Here is an 18,100-nt window from a genome sequence, read left to right as displayed (position 1 = left end):
TTATTGTGGAACCACATCAAAAGAGTTCCGGTGGTTTCTCGTTATGCTTCAATGTTTTAATCAGTTTGACTGAACTTATTCTTCATCTAGAAAGACATTTTGTGTTTGAAAGACAAACCACATTTCGACATGACCTTTTGATTAACGTCCAATTTACACTTGCGATATGAATTTATATTATAGACTTACGCAGACAATCAGTCGATATTCATAAACTGGGCACAACACTAAATTCATACTAGTCATGCTTGTACTAATATCACCTATGTCATGATTAATAGACCTGTCTTAACCGTAATGAAATATCTATTTTTTAAATAATAATAACATACATTTTTTTAAGCGAAAAATTGAGGAAAATGAATCCGTGACATAAGCGTCACCGATAAAATATGTCAACAGGTCCCTTTAAAAATCGAATGGTATTCAAAAACGAAGATACTGTACGTAATTGACGATTCTGCTTCAGCATCGTCTAAGTTATCAAACCATGAAAAAATTCTTCACAATGGCGAGCTATACAATGGCGAGCTATGTAAAAGAGCGAGCCAGTCCGATTGAGATAGTGTCGATTTTCTAATCGGCATATCTCGCTGATTAGCATTGGTAACATTCTCCAGCAGAGTTGTCGTTCATGTCTCAACATAAGGTACGACTAAAATGCGTATATGACTCATATCAGCGGATATGACTGAAAAGTGCGGATATGAACAGATAATGGCTTTTTAAATGTATTTTCCTTTATTTTTGTTATATGAAAATCGTTTTGTGACAAAATTACACGTCGCTAATGTGTAATGTTACGATCGAATGAATTTAAAAGCGTTTTTCATTGGAATTTTAATTTCAGTAACTCCAAATTAATATCCGCGAATATGAACGACCAGTCAGACCACCGCTTTTATTAAATTGCTCTATTTTGAGGCAGTCTTAACATATTTATCACATATTGTGAATTTTTAATTCAACAGTGATTTTTTCATAACAAAACTGCAAAATAAAACGCATAAATATTGCCTATATTCGTTCATATTCGCACTTTTCGTTCATATCCGCGGATATAAGTCATATACGCATTTTAGACGGACCGCTCAAGGTCATACAACAATGGTTGCCCATGAGATAATCTTCACACTCGTGTCAAAACTTTGTTACAGCATACATCGGCTTGTTTGGCTATTTAGAAACTGTCATTTAGGATATATGAGTTATTATAATTAACTTAATCTCCGCCAATATCAACAATGGAATGAATTCGAAGGATACATTCGATGTGAATGCAGGACTTTCTATTTCTTGACAGCTTGACAGGGCAAAACTGGTATTTTTAGTTATCAATTTAAGTCACATTTTGCTTTGTAAATTGTTTTCGAGCATTTTGCGACTTATTGAATGACTATGATACCCGATTTCAACATATCACATGGGATTTACAGATCACCAAGCTGTCCTCAAAACATTGATTACAAAGTCTTTACTCATATTACGGGGTTGTATTATTTCTTCTTTCTATGTTAGTACAGTCGATTTGTGTTTAGCGGATTTTAGTGAGTAACGGATAGGTTAAAAGTTGTTTGCAAAATACTTTTATTTATGTAAAGATTTATAGAGTTCTGTGAATTGAATACAAAATGCCTCATTATTGATACGTCATCATCAATGATGCCTACATCGTCATCAATTATATCTATATCATCGTCCTCAGATTCTACGGTCACATTACTTCTGCCTACTTCGTCGTCACCAATGTTTACGTCATCGTTAATAATGTCAACGTCATCGGCCCCATTGTCTATTTCATCGTCGGTAATGCCTATTTCGTCTTCACTCATGGATACGTCTTCGCCGATAATGCCTACATCATCGTCACTAATATCTACGTCGTCATTATTAATTCTTATGTCACCTTTACCAATTTCTACGTCATCGATAACAATGTCTTCGTCGTCTTCAGCGATTGGTTAATCGTCAACATTAGATTCATCATACTCAACAATACCTTCCTATACAGGTATACCTACGTCTGTGTCAACCATGCCGTCATCAACAACGGCATTGTCTTCATCACTTATTGATATGTAATATTTGGATACATCTATGTCAGATTTATATACGCTGTCTTCAAGCACGTCGTCATCTTCTATAATGGATTTACAAAGCATGTCTTCTCAAGTCTCCAGCACTCCTGCATCGTCGTCAGACTTATTAACTCGATTATCCAGTATGACCTCATCGGATTTCGCATTAACAACATCGGGAGTCATGTCTTCGCCCTCATCAATCGAACCTTCTACAACGTCAAGTGAGCAAACTTCTGCTGTTATTGCAACATCGTCAGGTAGCATTATAACACCATCTTTTTCTCAATCTATGTCGTCAACTATTGTGTTTTCTTCAGCATCGACAATACCACTGTCGTCTTCAGTAACAACGTCAGACTTATTAACATCTTCCAGCACCTCTTCTTCATCACAGGTAGATCTTTCTTCGTCTTTAAGCATACCCATGGTAACGTCTCTTCCTCCTTCGTCTTCTACAAGCACCGTTTTGACAAGCACTGTTATGCAATCTTCTGACACGACGCCTTCATCACAAGTTTTGCCTATGACTTCATCTTCATCAATATTGTTTACTTCACTTGTTATTCCCACTCCAGCAGCAGGTTTGAGCTCTTCGTCATCAGAGATGGTGAGCCTATCTGCTACTACGACATATATAGATCCAAGTGTGTCCTCGTCTTCTTCAGTGATGTCATCGTTTACTACATTCCCGGATTTAACACTCTCAATTTCCTCCATAAGGTCGCCCGTAATGCCATTTACAACGTCAACAATAACGTCTCAAAGTTATCACACAATAACATCAATATTTCAATCTTCAACTTCTTCTGAAGAACAACAATCAACAAGCGTTACGCCACACACTTCAAGCTCCTTGCCAACAGAAAGTTCCACACTCAGCGTTTTGCCTACCATGTCTTCCACAATGACTTCATCTGTCGAACCAACGTCATCCAGTTCGGTAGAATCATTATCGATCTCTTCAGTTGTTGAACCAACGCAAACAAGTTTTCACCAAACGGCGACGTCAACGCAGGTGTCACCTCTTATGACGTCATCAGTGATAATTACGACATCAAGCAGCATCGTCACAACACCGAGGCCGGCTGTTATTGAAATGGCTGGTAGTTTGCGTATAACGGATGGCGCGACGTATACATCTGAACTGGAGGATACAGAACACATCGAATATAAAACGTTACGGAATGCAATAGAACAACAGGTATGATTTCCCAAATTACAGTGCGAATTTGTTAAATAATGTTGCAATGTATTTCCGAAGGGTATTTTCAAAATTGTGGCATACACTTAAGAAAACAAGTAATTATTATATTAGTTGCTTCATAGTGTATATTAAAGTACATGTACATGTATATATTGCTGTGAAAGGTATATAAACAATTTTATTTGATTAATTTTATATGGGTGAATACACGTTTTTGCAACCTTTTTTCTCGATGGAAAATAAAAACATCGCACGTATTAGTTCAAACTTAAAACTCCCTGCCCATGACCTGGCGCCTAAGTTTGCATACAGTTGCGCGTTCTTACAAAAATGTCTATTGTTTTATAGCTGACGAAAGTGTTTGCGAATTCACCCCTTAACGGAAAATGGAAGGAGATAAAGGACTTTACGTTCAGGTAATATTTGAGCCGTGTTCTGAGAAAACTGGGCATTATGCATGTGCGTAAAGTGAGTGTCTTCCCAGATTAGCCTGTGTTATCCGCATAGGCTAATCACGGACGACACTTTCCGCTTTTATGACCTTTTTCGTTTAAATGAAGTATCTTCTAAGCAAAAATCCAATTTAGGCTGAAATTGTCGTCCCTGATTAGCCTGTGCGAACTCCACAGGCTAATCTGGGTCGACACTTTACGCACATACATTATGCCCAGTTTTCTCAGAACGCGGCTCATTTAAAGATCCATTCAGATGTGTTTTAACAGACTAATGTTCGAAAGATGAGTCCAATATGATGATACTTTGGTAGTCAGATGTGTCACACAAAAAATAAAAACAAAAGTATAGCTCATTTCACGTGAAAACAAACAAGCAAAATCAATGGTGTTTGCGATCGAATGTTTTAAATGATAAACCATATATTTCATGCTCTCAAGGTGCTACAATAATGAAAATTTAGGCGATATTTATTTATTTTAAACATCTTAATTAAAATATCTTAACAGCTCATAGCCAGAGACATTAAGAATGTTATGATTTAAGGAAATCAGAAAACATATGTTTTCTGGTATTATAATTATGTTATTTGAAATGTTCACTGAAGAACGCCGTACTTTAACCCATTTATGCCTAGCGTTTAGAAAAAAGGCCTTTGCAAACAGCGTAAACCCAGATGAGACGCCGCATGATGCGGCGTCTCATAAGGGTATTCGCTGTTTGCTTAAAAGAATTTACGTAAGAAATATTCTAAATATAGAAATAAATATACTAGACATCCCTAATTTTGGAAATAAATTGATCCAATTTAGAAGGATGGAAGAGTCCACTAGGCTTAAATGGGTTAAACGGGTCAACTAGATTGTTTTTTTACACGAAAAAAAGACAAGTTATAAAATACCGTATTTTTTTTACAATTATTAATTTATATTGATTAAAATATCACGACTGGTATATGACATTTCTTGAAAATTGTTGTTCAGTTTTCATATTTTCAGTATATTCGGTAATACAATTTTACTGAGTATGTCTACCAGGTAATTTGGAAAGTTTTGTTGTTATCGTTATATTTTGTGAAACTGCGCGGATTGCTTATATAAAGAATAAAATACAACGTTCATTGTATGAGCATTGATTGCCGAGTGGTCTACACGGGAGACTTTTTACTCCAGGACTCCAAGGGTCAGTGGTTCGGTTACTTTTTTTCTTTTTTCTTTTAATTCTTGATTTTTTTCTGGAGATTTTTAGATCCAATGTTTAAATTTATCAATATAAAGCATTTAATGTCGGTATTTTAGAACTTTTTTTTTTTTTTTTGTCAATCTGGTTGACTGCCCCTTTAATAGTTTTGATTATCGAACTTTACCAGAATTTACCAGAGACATAAGGAATTTAATGTACATGTATTTCAATATTTTCTTAAATGATTTTTTGGAATACCTGTCGTTGTATGTTTTCAGTAAAGGGAGCGTGGTTGTGAACTACACCTTGGTTCTCAACGCCACGGAGGCAATCAACGGCAGTTTCGTCACGTCCGTTGTCAATGCTTCCTCCAATAGCTTTGGGAACTTCACTATTGACCCGAACAGTATCACGCATGATGGTATTTGCCCTTGTTGAGAAAATATTTTATCTAACAACCATTTCTTTTTAAGTTTAAACTTACATGCATTTATTTTTGCTCCATTGCGTTCAAAGAAAGTAAGTAGGGACAACCTGGAGTCCTAGTCCACAACTCATTTTACATTTGTTCATAGTTTAGAGTATATGTGATGTGTATAGCGTTTTTTATGTAACGGTTAAAGATATATCATTGGTTTGTTCCGCAGTCGTTCCACCCACAACGGAGCCGACGACCCCAGAACCGGTGACAACGACGACGGCGTCCATCACTGACAAGATAATCGCCGACGACAAGAAACTCCCCAACTGGGCCATCGCCGTCATAGCGTGCGGTGGGGCGGTGTTGGTCTTCCTCATCTGCATGGTATACGTGCTGGTAAGCGTTAGGATCTAATAGCGTGCGGTGGGGCGGTGTTGGTCTTCCTCATCTGCATGGTTTAAGTGCTGGTAAGCGATAGACTCAAGTTTGTGCGGTGGGCGGTGTTGGTCGTCCTCATCTGCATGGTTTACGTGCTGGTAAGCGATAGGCTCAAGTTTGTGCGGTGGGGCGGTGTTGGTCTTCCTCATCTGCATGGTATACGTGCTGGTAAGCGTTAGGCTCTCATAGCGTGCGGTGGGGGCGGTGTTGGTCTTCCTAATCTGCATGGTATACGTGCTGGTAAGCGATAGGCTCAAGTTTGTGCGGTGGGGCGGTGTTGGTCTTCCTCATCTGCATGGTATACGTGCTGGTAAGCGATGGGCTCAAGTTTGTAAAACATAGCCGCGCTCTGGGAAAAATGGTCTTTAAGTATGTGGGTTAAGTGTCATCCCAGATTAGCATGTGCCGTCCGCACAGGCTTATCATGGACGACACTTAACGCTCCTATTAAATTTTCTTTTGAAGGCGATATCTTCTAAACGAAAATCCAGTTGAGGCAGAAAGCGCCATCCTTGATTTGTCTGTGCGGGCAGCACAGGCTTATATGAGACGACACTTAACTTGCTAACGCCCCCGTGATTTCTTTCTTTCTCATCATACCTGCAAAATATGTGTTAAGGGGTGTTGCGGCAGTTTATTGAACCGAGAATATATTTATAGCAACACCGATGATGCTACTATAACAACTCAATATTTTTGTTATCAGTATCATCAGAAATGACCGAGTTGGTTCATAATTCAATTGTCAGTGGTTCGATCCCAGGTGGGGTAAACTTTTTTTTAAACTTTTTTTTTATTTCTTTAATTTCATTCTTGTTTTATACGGGAGCTTTTTAGTCATGTCGTTTAAATTCATTAATTTAAAGCATTTAATCACAAACTTCAAAACAAGCCGAAATCTGTAAACAAGTACATGTAAGTTGTTAAGAGTTGGCCATTTCAATACGAAGGCACGAGATATGCGTCATTATTTTTATTTGCTGACGATTCTCTAAAAATAAATACAATACATTTATAATATATACAGTCAAACATACCAAATTATTAATATAGTATTAATATAAATAATTCAAACGATTGCGCGTATGTAATAATAATGATAATACATACAGAAATACATATACAATATAAGTACCAACAATATATTTACCGATATTAATTCTTCCATACACAAAATGCCACACTCTTAAAACAATTTAAACTTAACATATATTTACGTAGAATAACAATGGATAAATGACGTCGGATGCGTATATATATATTTCGCGCCAACGTATGACGTCGAATGCGTATATATATATTTCGCGCCAACGTTATGATTAAATTTCCCGAACGGCGTTAACAGAAACATAAAAGCGTAGGTTCTTATATAAGTTATTAATGATTAAGGTCGAGTTTGATACTGTATTGTATTATGTTTGTGATTAAATGTTGTTTTTTAGTAATGTCTTTTGGTAAGCTGTTGTGATCCCACTTAAGATTGTAAACAATTTCTAATGTTTATGCATATTTCTTACAATCTATGTACCGGTACTTGGGTTTTGCCTAATTGATGTATTTTTTTATAAAATTTGACGTACACGGTAGGGATAGTTAAAACAAAAAATCTCGTTAAAAGTGCGGTGACCCCCTTTTTTTATTTGTGTTTTATGATAACAACACGTAGATGAACAAATTTGAGCAGTTTTGCAGATTTGTATTTGACAGATTTTTTTAAAATTACATTTTGGTGTTAAAAATAGTAAAAAATATATGTTTTTGGGGTGACATAATTTTTTATTTTTTTTAAACTTGTGTTCTCCATATTTTTGGCATTGTGTTGTTAAATTAAATGGTATTTTATGTATCTCAGCTTATATAATATCTATATGTTGTCTATTTCATAGGTTATTAATTGGTTTGAGGCAATTAGAGATTTTCCAGTTTAAATGAAAAAGTACATGTTATAAAATGGTGAATAAAATGAAAACAAGGCCAGTGACCCTATATTTTTATTTCATTTTTCATCTAGTATTTGTATATAGTACTTGAATATAGATTTTGAACAAAATCTATTTGGTGGAAAAAAATCATCAAAACTGCAGCAACACCCCTTTATTAACCCATAAACAGCGATACAAAAATCATTTCTCAAATCTATTTTTAGTGTCACCGTCGTCACGTGACCCACAAGTACGCGCTCACGGATGATCCCGATGACCTCGGCTACAATCGCTCATGGGTAAGTACTGAGCAGGCAACTGAAGGGACACGTTCATACAGTCGTGTATATTTTGACGTTTGAATTGAATGTCTTAACGACGACGGACTAATGCATAGGAACTAAATGGTTCAAGTGAAATAACAATTAATAAACCAATACATTTATTACGATTATTAATTTATTTAGAAAAATGATCCAATTATTATTTAAAAGAACGCACAATAAACTTATGTGAACGCAAAATACTGCACTCTGTAATTTGCAACATTTGCAACCCCTGCCATTTACATCGCGCCTAACACGTTAAGTCCGAGATTTTAATGCATCATGATATTCATATGAAACAATTTTCATTTACGATAGCAATAGGTCAATGAAAGTAAATATAATGTGAGAAAACTAGTGGTGTTTAGATATACTGATGTGTAATGAATGGCATATACATATGTCCGTCTTATTTATTATTATAACTGCTTCTTCAACACTTGATCTCAGTATGACATCAGCATCATCTTCTTTCCCTTCTCCCTCTTCGTCATCAAAGTTTCGTCCCAGATTAGCTTGTGCAGTCCGCACAGACTAATCAGGGACACATATTTCCGCCTAGACTGGATTTTCGCCCATAAGAGACTTTCTTTAATAAAAATACAATTAAAGTAGAAAGTTACGTCCCTGATTAGCCTGTGCGGACAGCACAGGCTTATCTGGCATGACACTTTACGTCCATGCATTAAGCCCCATTTTCCCATAACGCAGCTTATATTCCTTACTGCCTACAGGCCCTGAATGACAGCTCAAGTCCGAAATCTGAATTCGCGTACGACAACAAGATCGTCATCTCCACAGAGAAGCTACCCGGTCGACCGGAATTGAACCATCCGGCGCCCTTTTATAGCCTCACTGACGCCGACCTAATGGACGGTGCGAACGGAAATGGCGGCTTTAGCGGTACCATAGAATCTGCTGATCCGGTAGGTGATGATTTTTAGCGCATGTAAATTTATTGATTGGCAGTTAATGAAGCGATTCTTTTAAATATTTGAAATGGTCGTTTTAAGCGAAATTGAGTGATTTTAAGTAGTGTCGAACATGGTCATGTTAACATGGTTGATACACGTGTTCAGAAACAAAAAAATATTGAAAGTAGATAAATGTCTTTGAATTTTATTACAACGTTTTATTATTAAATCAAATCTTGTAACTGCCTTCCGTCATTTGAATGAATACTGTTTAATACGGCAAACAAATTCACATAAACACAGCTTAAGTTTCCAAAGATTTAGTGTAGGACTTGCAATAATAATTGTTTATGGGGATGACGATGACGATGATTTAAATAATTTTAATGAAGATGATTTAGTTTGGTTCGGATATGAATAATGGCGACGATGAAGATGCTGTCAATGATTTGGATCTTTATGATTGAAGTTGTAGCAGTAACTGATGGCTCATTTTCCGTTTTTTCCACAGAATAACATTACAGTCCTCTGACGAAATAAATAGTGTAGTTTACTTAATCAATTATAACAAATTGTAAGTATGAAAACTTGCACGTGCATTTTGCCGCACAGTTGTTGTTGTTGTTGGTTTGTAGTCGATTAACACCTCCATGGATACTTATATCGCGAAAGCATATTTTTAGCTCCTTGAAAGTATACTACCTTTATAGAATCGGTATATATGAAAGAACTCATACAATTGGCATGATTTGAATGCGTAGTAAATATGCACTAAGATATAAGTACTCACTGTTGCGTTTTTTTAGTATAAATTACTGCTAAATGTATTATTATTGATCATATGTGTAATTATTGATAAATATCCTCATTGTATATAGATAATGGTACTTTATTATATATAAGCATTTTAAAATGCATATTAAAACATGCCCATTTGTGTTTCTGTGTGTGTATGTATTGTTTTTCTATTTGGTCACTGTGTATATATGGTACAATCTAGAATAAAATTGGACGTACACTGCTATTGTGGAAATATGTGAATATATATGTAGATATAACGCATGGGAGCTTATGCCAGTACATCATATCGTAAAGTTAATGGCGGTGCCAGTACAAAATCGTTTATGTACGACGTTTAGTTGATAAATTTACAACATACGTAACGTGAATCACCCGTTTAGACAATCTATAAGGGGAAACGCCCATTACAAATGCATGCATTCGAATCATGAAATTATGTATAAAACATGTATACAAAACCGTACTGTTTCATTGAACGGCTGTTAAACAGTTCTTTTTATATTCTTATATACACTCATCGCTTAGCACCATTATACATCCCTAGCTTGCCTGATCCTACCATTGAATCTAACATGGAACACGTAATAAAAATTAACATTCATTTTAACATGAATAATTACAAATTATATTGTAATTAACTTTCCATGTTAATACCTCATGCGCTTTCTTATTAAATATACATTATCAAAATAATAATGTGGTCGCTTAGATGCCCTCGTGACACTAAACCAGCCCGGACAAAGGACTATTTTAATATGACGGGCTCGTTTAATGCGCTAAGAGTCTGTGCCATACTCATTACTAACTGGGTTTCATCGTTGTACTAATCTTTTATATTTTATATCATTCACCAATTAATTTGTAATTTCTTTTAACAATCCCAAAATAGTGTATTCAGACTCTATAAATCCCTTCCCTTTGTATATCTAAGTATATAACACGTATGCAGTAACTTTCTTTATGTAACCGATTTGGACTTTTTCTTCCATATATATTGTCGCGTAATTACACATCGTTCGTGGAGAACACACAGTAACAAACAAAGTTCATTTCTGTTTTCATCGTGATTTATTTCTGTTGAATGTTATTCTAACACAACGCTTATTCTTGTTCGTGAAATGCAATTTTACAGCGTGGCAGCCAACATGGCCGCCACGTCAAGAAGACGTGACAACTCTCAAAGTTCTTTTCCAAATCTAACCGCAGAATCTTTTTTACAACAATACCACAGCATTTTATTCATGGATACATAAACATAAAATTTAGATATTTCCTATCCCATTCATGATTGGTTGACTGTACTTTTCCCTTGATTTACTAAACCAGGGACCTATACAAACAAAGGGATGAGACACTCACTGAACCGAAGAACAAGCTAACGCGTTGTTACGCAAAAGGGAAACGAGACTTGCGACCCAACGAGACTTTGCGCTTCGAGGCAAATTTTCACAGCCGCCATTTTGACAAAGCGAGACCGTGACAAAGCAATCGAGAAAGAATAAGAATACAAATTAACCAAGTGTTGCCAACACAGAAGTATTCATTGCAAAGGTTTGTTGAGTTTGATACATCTTATGTTTCATTTTGTTTTCGACACTGCTTTGTATTTACTTATAAAACAACGGTGGGTATTTTCACCAAATCATGCGTATCATTGTTTACACTTCCATAATCCGAGAAACGTGTGTCGTGGCTTTTTTCAAAAGGCTTGGTCAAATAAAGCTCTATACTATTCATGTTGGTATTCTTACAAACGTTACATTTCAACGCATTGTGTGATGCTAATTTTATTTGTATTATTAGCAAATTCATGATTTTTAATGAGCACAAAGGCAATACAATTTTAGTCATGTTTTTATATTTTACCACTTTCAGTTTCATCAACATTTGCCGTGGCTCTTTTTAAAAGGCTCAGTCAATACTAGCCCTATATATATCATGTTGGTATCTTTACAAACGTTACATTTCAATGCATTGTGTGGTGCAAATTTAATTTGCATTATTTGCAAAGGTATAATTTTGTATTAGCTCAAAGATTATACAATTTTAGTCATTTTTTTATTTTGTAATCACTATCAGTTTGATCAACATATGTCGTGGCTCTTTTCGAAAGGCTCAGCCAATACTAGCCCTATATTAATCCTATGGGTATCTTTACAAACATTACATTTCAACGCATTGTGTGATGCTAATTTTATTTGTATTATTTGCAAATTAATGATTTTGAATGAGCACAAAAGCAATATAATTTTAGTCATTTTTTTATTTTTTTTACCACTATCAGTTTTATCAACATATGTCGTGGCTCTTTTTGAAAGGCTCAGTCAATACTAGCCCTACATATATCATGTTGGTATCTTTACAAACGTTGCATATCAATGCATTGTGTGGTGCAAATTTAATTTGCATTATTTGCAAAGGCATAAGTTTGTATTAGTTCAAAGATTATACAATTTTAGTCATTTTTTTATTTTGTAATCACTATCAGTTTGATCAACATATATCGTGGCTCTTTTCGAAAGGCTCAGTCAATACTAGCCCTACATTAATCTTATGGGTATCTTTACAAACATTACATTTCAACGCATTGTGTGATGCTACTTTTATTTGTATTATTTGAAAATTCATGATTTTGAATGAGCACAAAAGCAATACAATTTTAGTCATTTTTTTTTATTTTTTACAATTTCAGTTTGATAACATATGTTGTGGCTCTTTTCTAAAGGCTCGGTAAATACTAGCCCTATAGTTATGTTTGTATCTTTACAAACGTTACATTTCAATGCATTGTGTGGTGCAAATTTAATTTGCATTATTTGCAAAATCATAATTTTGTATTAGCTCAAAGATTATACAAATTTAGTCATTTTTTTATTTTGTAATCACTATCAATTTAATCAAATATGTCGCAGCATTTTAAGAAAGGCTCGGTCAATACTAGCCCTATAATAATCATGATGGTATCTTTACAAACGTTGCATTTCAATCTATTGTGTGGTGCAAATTTCATTTGCATTATTTGAAAAATCATAATTTTGTATAAGCTCAAAAACAATACAATTTTAGTCATTTATTTTAATTTTATAACCACTATTAATTTAATCAACATATGTCGCAGCATTTTTGGAAAGGCTCAGTCAATACTAGCCCTTTATTAATCTTGTTGGTTTAAATTCATATTGTTTTATATTTTCAGTGTGCTGAAAAGAAGCAAAAGAGGGTTTCTTGCTCTTTAAACGGAAAGTTTGACCCTGCAAAGGAAAATATCATGACGCCAGCGAAACTTGGGCGTACAAACTCAGGTCATTTCCACATTAAAAGCTTTTAATGGTTGAAAAACATTGTGGACTTTAAATAGTGCTGACATACATGTGTGTTCACAGCTATGCCAAGAATACGGATACTGTCTGATTCAACACGGAAATTGGATTCCTTTCTTTTCCTGAGACGTACCTTGACCATCCCAGCACTAAGATGATGTTACTATATTCATGTCTACTATATAAAGCAGTGGCGACAACAAACTTCACAAACCTTCAGACTTGCCGAAGACAAAAGACAATTCAGTATGAATTAGTTTTAAATATTCAATTGATTAAATTAAACTGTTGCATTTTTAATAAATGAACACATTCCAGCAGTGAATATCTCTGCTTAACTCAAAAGTGACTGTTAGATCTTTGATCATGTTAATCAAAAATGTGTTCCCAAAACTCATTACAAATATAAAATTTTCAAACTGGTTTAAACAAGATAATTTGGTATTTAATTTTAGTAAGCTTTTTGTATTGCTGTAGGCTTCGAATAAATCTTCTGCATAACCATGTCAGGAGGAAGCTCAATCTTTTGTTGTTGAAATAATAAATAGAAAATTGTTAGTATTATTATCAAATTTTTGTTGTTCTATTTCACATTGCAAATGGTTACTTGTGCAAAATCTTTTACAAACATGTGATTTTTTTTTACATGCTATTGAGTTTTTAAAATATTTTCTTTAACTGAATGCTCATTACACTTAGTAACATGAATGTATTCTACACATACTCTTAAACTTAAATAATACCAAGATTACCTATCATTCATGAACTAATGTGTATGTTTTAGTGATTAACTGATTTATACTGAGAAATAAAACATAAACGACTTTTATGAATTGCCTTGCCTTCAAATTCTGCTGATTTTTGTTCAATACTTGAACACGAAATCACGAAAAGACTTTCAGTACTACTATGGATATCATGTTCAAAAGGAGTCCAACAGAATAATATAATGGCATGCGAACCTTCATTGTCTCGGATGATAAAGAACAATTAAACATTTTAAATTGTAAGCAATTGGCAGGCGTTAATAATGTTGATATTTTTCACACAGCAGAGTAACATTTTTAATTAATTAAAAGACCGGTTTTTGCTACATGCACATATGTGCGATATACAATGGCAATTGAAACCCTGTGAAACAAATGGTATTGTTACTCGTCAACGCATCCGGTAATTGGGTTCCGTGTATCATACTGCGTGTTAATATAACTAATTATTTACTTACAAGACAAACAAGGCAAAATTGAACGAATATGCGAAACTTTGCTGCGTCGGAGGTTAAAAGAACAGTTATACATTTTGAGTTGTTTGCACTTAGCATGTCTTGATTATGTTGCTATTTAAAACAAAACATGGTAACATTTTAATTCTATTAAAAGACCGGTCTTTTGTACATGCACATACGTGCGATAAACAACGGCAATTTAACCCTGGCAAAATAACCGGCAATTAATACATTAAAGGGTCCGATAATTGGGTCCCCGTTCGACATACTGCGTAATAATTAGACTAAATAATGATTGATTTTGAGATCAACAACGCAACAATTGAACGAATAGGTACTTGTTTATTTAACATAATATAATTTGAATCCGAAAAAACGTAACCCGCTCAATAAGCGAAATCCCTCGCAATCGATATCGTGTAGCCGCATTATCGCTACACGGGACCAATCAATCGAGATTATCAAATCTCGCGCACCGGTTTATTATCGCTACACAGGGACCAATCGATCGAGATTATCAAATCTCAGTTTATTTTGCGTGCTGTAACGGGATATCGCGAGGTTGCTTATCCCTTTGTTTGTATAGGTCCCTGACTAAACCCACCCCTTCGAATAACCCTTGTTGATTGGATGGATCGCTCCTGCCTCTACCACATGTCACCGTAGAAGAGTGCAATATACAATTATCACGTTTGACCAATATGTTCGTGATGAACATGTGTGGATAATAACCTTTGTGAATAGGAGACCTCATTTCATTAACATACTTGATCATATAACCAGGTGTTCTCTTATGGACAAACCACATTAGTAGTGTGAAACCTAACACTCCTATAATCAATTACGTAAACCCCGATACCCATAAGATACACACTCAATCCGAACTTGCATTTGTTACGTACATTGGGAAATTGGATATTTCAATTATTTAAATTTCATTATATACCATATCTGAATTGGGGCTTGTTATGTACGAACCGAGTTGTTAATCAAGGACTAAAGACAAATCGACATGATTGTGTTCCCGATAAATGAACTACATTGGAGAAATGAAACCATACTTCCATAATCAATTTTTCAAACTTCATTACATACCCCATCCGAAGACATCTGTTATGTTCATTCCTAAATACCCACAACATACAGCTTCTTTACAAGATGAACTCTAAAATAGTTTGATCACTTTAAACTTTTAACTTCTGTTTACGTATAAGATAGAAATATTGATGTAAATAACCTTTTAACATTTTCTTACATATCAGTAATTATAACAGTTACTAATTAATTACTCAAACATATTTTTTAAACATTTCCCTATTATCAAATCTATCTGTACTTAAATTTCTATCATAAGAATAAACAATATGGTTATGTCACACAACCCTCCCTCTTATTTTGATTTTTTTTGCATTTTATGATACAAAAAAATCTTTGAAATTTAATTATCCAATTACGAAGTACTTGAAAACATAATTCATATAAACACAGCTATGATGGGAAATATGCGGATAACAATAATGTTTTTCTTTACAAGCGTCTCGGCTGCAATAGATATATTAGTTATTGTTATACAATGGCAATGTCAATCGGGATGTATTGGAGCATATCATCTGTTGAACGTTGGTCTTCAGTACATCTGTTGTCGTCCATGTAGTTTTGAAGTTGCGGCTCGCAGCGAATGAAGTCGTTTGAAGTCGGACTGGTTACTGCCGTCGCGGAGAAATAAGATCGATCCGTCTTCAAGTCGTGTAGGCGAATCGGGTCTATCCCTGTTGCTGTGATGATTAATATAAGCCGATTGTCAGGTTGTCCTTGGCGATACGCGTGCGTTTGGTGTTCCTGATCTTATTTCTGCTCTTCATATTGCGTCATCTATTTTCGTTTCCGTTGTTGTTGTATTTTCGTTGTTGGTTCCAGCGTCTTCTTCTTTTCTCTCGGGACATGAAGATCTTCTATTTGCCATAATGCTCACAAGGTATTAACTATAGCAGTGTTCCCTTTGATGTCTTAAGCCTCGGAAGTACCATTCCGAATACGTTATCTACGCATGTCAAACAGTTGAACGGCTGCATCTTACTCTATAGTGTTTAACGTCACAAGTATTTTGTCCAGTGTTGCGTCACTTGTTGTCCTTCGAAAACTTCTTGCGTTGGTCTTCTTTTAGCGATAGAACCAGGTATTCACTTTGAGAGTAAACGCCGTGATGTCCCATGCTAACCACGTTGATTGTTTCTTCAATTCGTTGTGAAAGGCGTTGTTTTGCGATGTCTTCTTCTTTTGCGTTGTCTCCAAATCTCGATATTTTTATCTGCGTTGTGGTGATACAAGTATCGGTTGTTCAAAATCATGGCAAACATTTATACATATCCCCTTAAGTTCCTCTTAAATACCGTCATGACAACTTACTATGAAGTCTAAGTAAATACAACCTCTATGACCCGATTAATATAGAATCACTCCCATAAACATTAAACAACCTCTCAATAGTTTACGTACGTGCTATCAGTAAATTTGTAACAGGTATTCGCTACTTTATTTACCTAGGGTATTGCACTTTTAACAGACGTATCGCGTTCGTATCTTAAATTCACAAATCTTTATATCATTATTCTATCGACATATGACCCTGCTCACTCTTAAATACGTGCGTTGGTCTAAAAATGTGTGTAAACTTTTATGAAAAGGGCAGATTTTTATATAAATGCATTCATAATACCAGAACATTTATCGGTATACCTCAAAATTCAGGTCTTTGCTCCTAATCGAACTACTCAAATAATTCTTATGCGACATCGCATCTTCTGTCCATAGCGTAATTTGCTTCGATGGCACAGGGATAAATTCTCTAACTCATGAGGACGCTAAGGTTATCAGAACCTCGGGCTCGGTATGTCCGAACGCTGATCAGTCAGCCGTGCTCATAAAATATAATTGTAACCCTTAAACAATTATATTAGAAATTTAATGCGTACATATCGTTATATTTTAACTGCGCTATACGCGTCAGATCGCATTAAATTCTTACTTAAAATTACTCAAGACCTTCAATATTACCGATATCCTACATATATGTGCAATCAACACAATGACGTATATACATATTTACATAATATTTTTTAAGTGTCTGCCCTATTCATATTCGCACTCAACATTATTTCTCTTATAAATGTGTTTACCCTCCTAATTTCTTTATTTTATTAATGCATAAAACCACATACAATTAGTAAAGTATATTGATTTTTTTTTGTGTACGTCTCTAAATTCCCATTTATGTGCAGGTTTCTATTTCATATCTTATATAAAATGACGTCAAAATCGGATACTCTCTAATTTTTATTCATTCCTTGTAAGTTCCTTTAATATAATATCGAAATATAAAAATGTATACGCCTCATATATCGGTATTCCTATAATGTCAAATTAATGAAACATTCTTCAAATATTCTCATTTCCTCATACGTTCTAATTTCATGAAAACTTGCAAAAATATCAACAATTAAAAAAAATACCATCAATTACAAATGTATTTATATTATGCAAAAATGTGTCCGTACATAATTATATATTCTAATAATACACAAATATAGAAAATTCTTTAAATACACTCAATTATTTGTGCGCATCTAATTTCAGTATTTCTATACTTCATAAAATTATGTAAATTTCAAATACTTTCTTATTCATTTATTTTATACTCAATTTACCGATATTTTAGAAAAAATACTGATTAATGAAAAACTGTATTGATTTTGATACTTGCATAATTTTTCCGTACATGATTATTTATTTCTTTAACACCTAACTACGTAAAAT

General features: G+C 34.6%; 2 protein-coding genes across 7 annotated transcripts in view; one reads left to right on the top strand and one right to left on the bottom strand.

The window, feature by feature from the left end:
• Positions 1 to 18,100, top strand: part of LOC127835738 (A disintegrin and metalloproteinase with thrombospondin motifs 18-like) — a 139,060-nt gene that overhangs the window by 36,436 nt on the left and 84,524 nt on the right. The gene's annotated exons all lie outside the window — the stretch shown is intronic.
• LOC127834813 (uncharacterized) overlaps positions 1,571 to 18,100 on the bottom strand; it is a 104,562-nt gene continuing 88,032 nt past the window's right edge. Inside the window, exons 1-3 of one of the 6 annotated variants that reach the window (XR_008028215.1) lie at positions 6,930 to 7,037; positions 5,179 to 6,379; positions 1,571 to 3,225 (exon numbers count right to left, since the gene is read on the bottom strand). Coding sequence is in view for 2 of the 6 variants with exons in the window: in XM_052360870.1 (XP_052216830.1) it covers positions 2,364 to 2,798 (435 nt within the window). In the remaining 4 variants the exon portion in view is untranslated. Of the gene's footprint in view, positions 6,380 to 6,660; positions 6,868 to 6,929; positions 7,084 to 18,100 lie in introns of those variants that run through there. The other 5 variants (XR_008028214.1, XR_008028212.1, XR_008028216.1 and 2 more) reach the window with 5 other exon arrangements.

Source organism: Dreissena polymorpha, chromosome 6, assembly GCF_020536995.1.
Source record: "Dreissena polymorpha isolate Duluth1 chromosome 6, UMN_Dpol_1.0, whole genome shotgun sequence".
NCBI lineage: Eukaryota > Metazoa > Mollusca > Bivalvia > Myida > Dreissenidae > Dreissena > Dreissena polymorpha.
The sequence above is the reverse complement of the archived record's forward strand: the minus strand, read 5'-3'. Positions and strand labels throughout refer to the sequence as shown.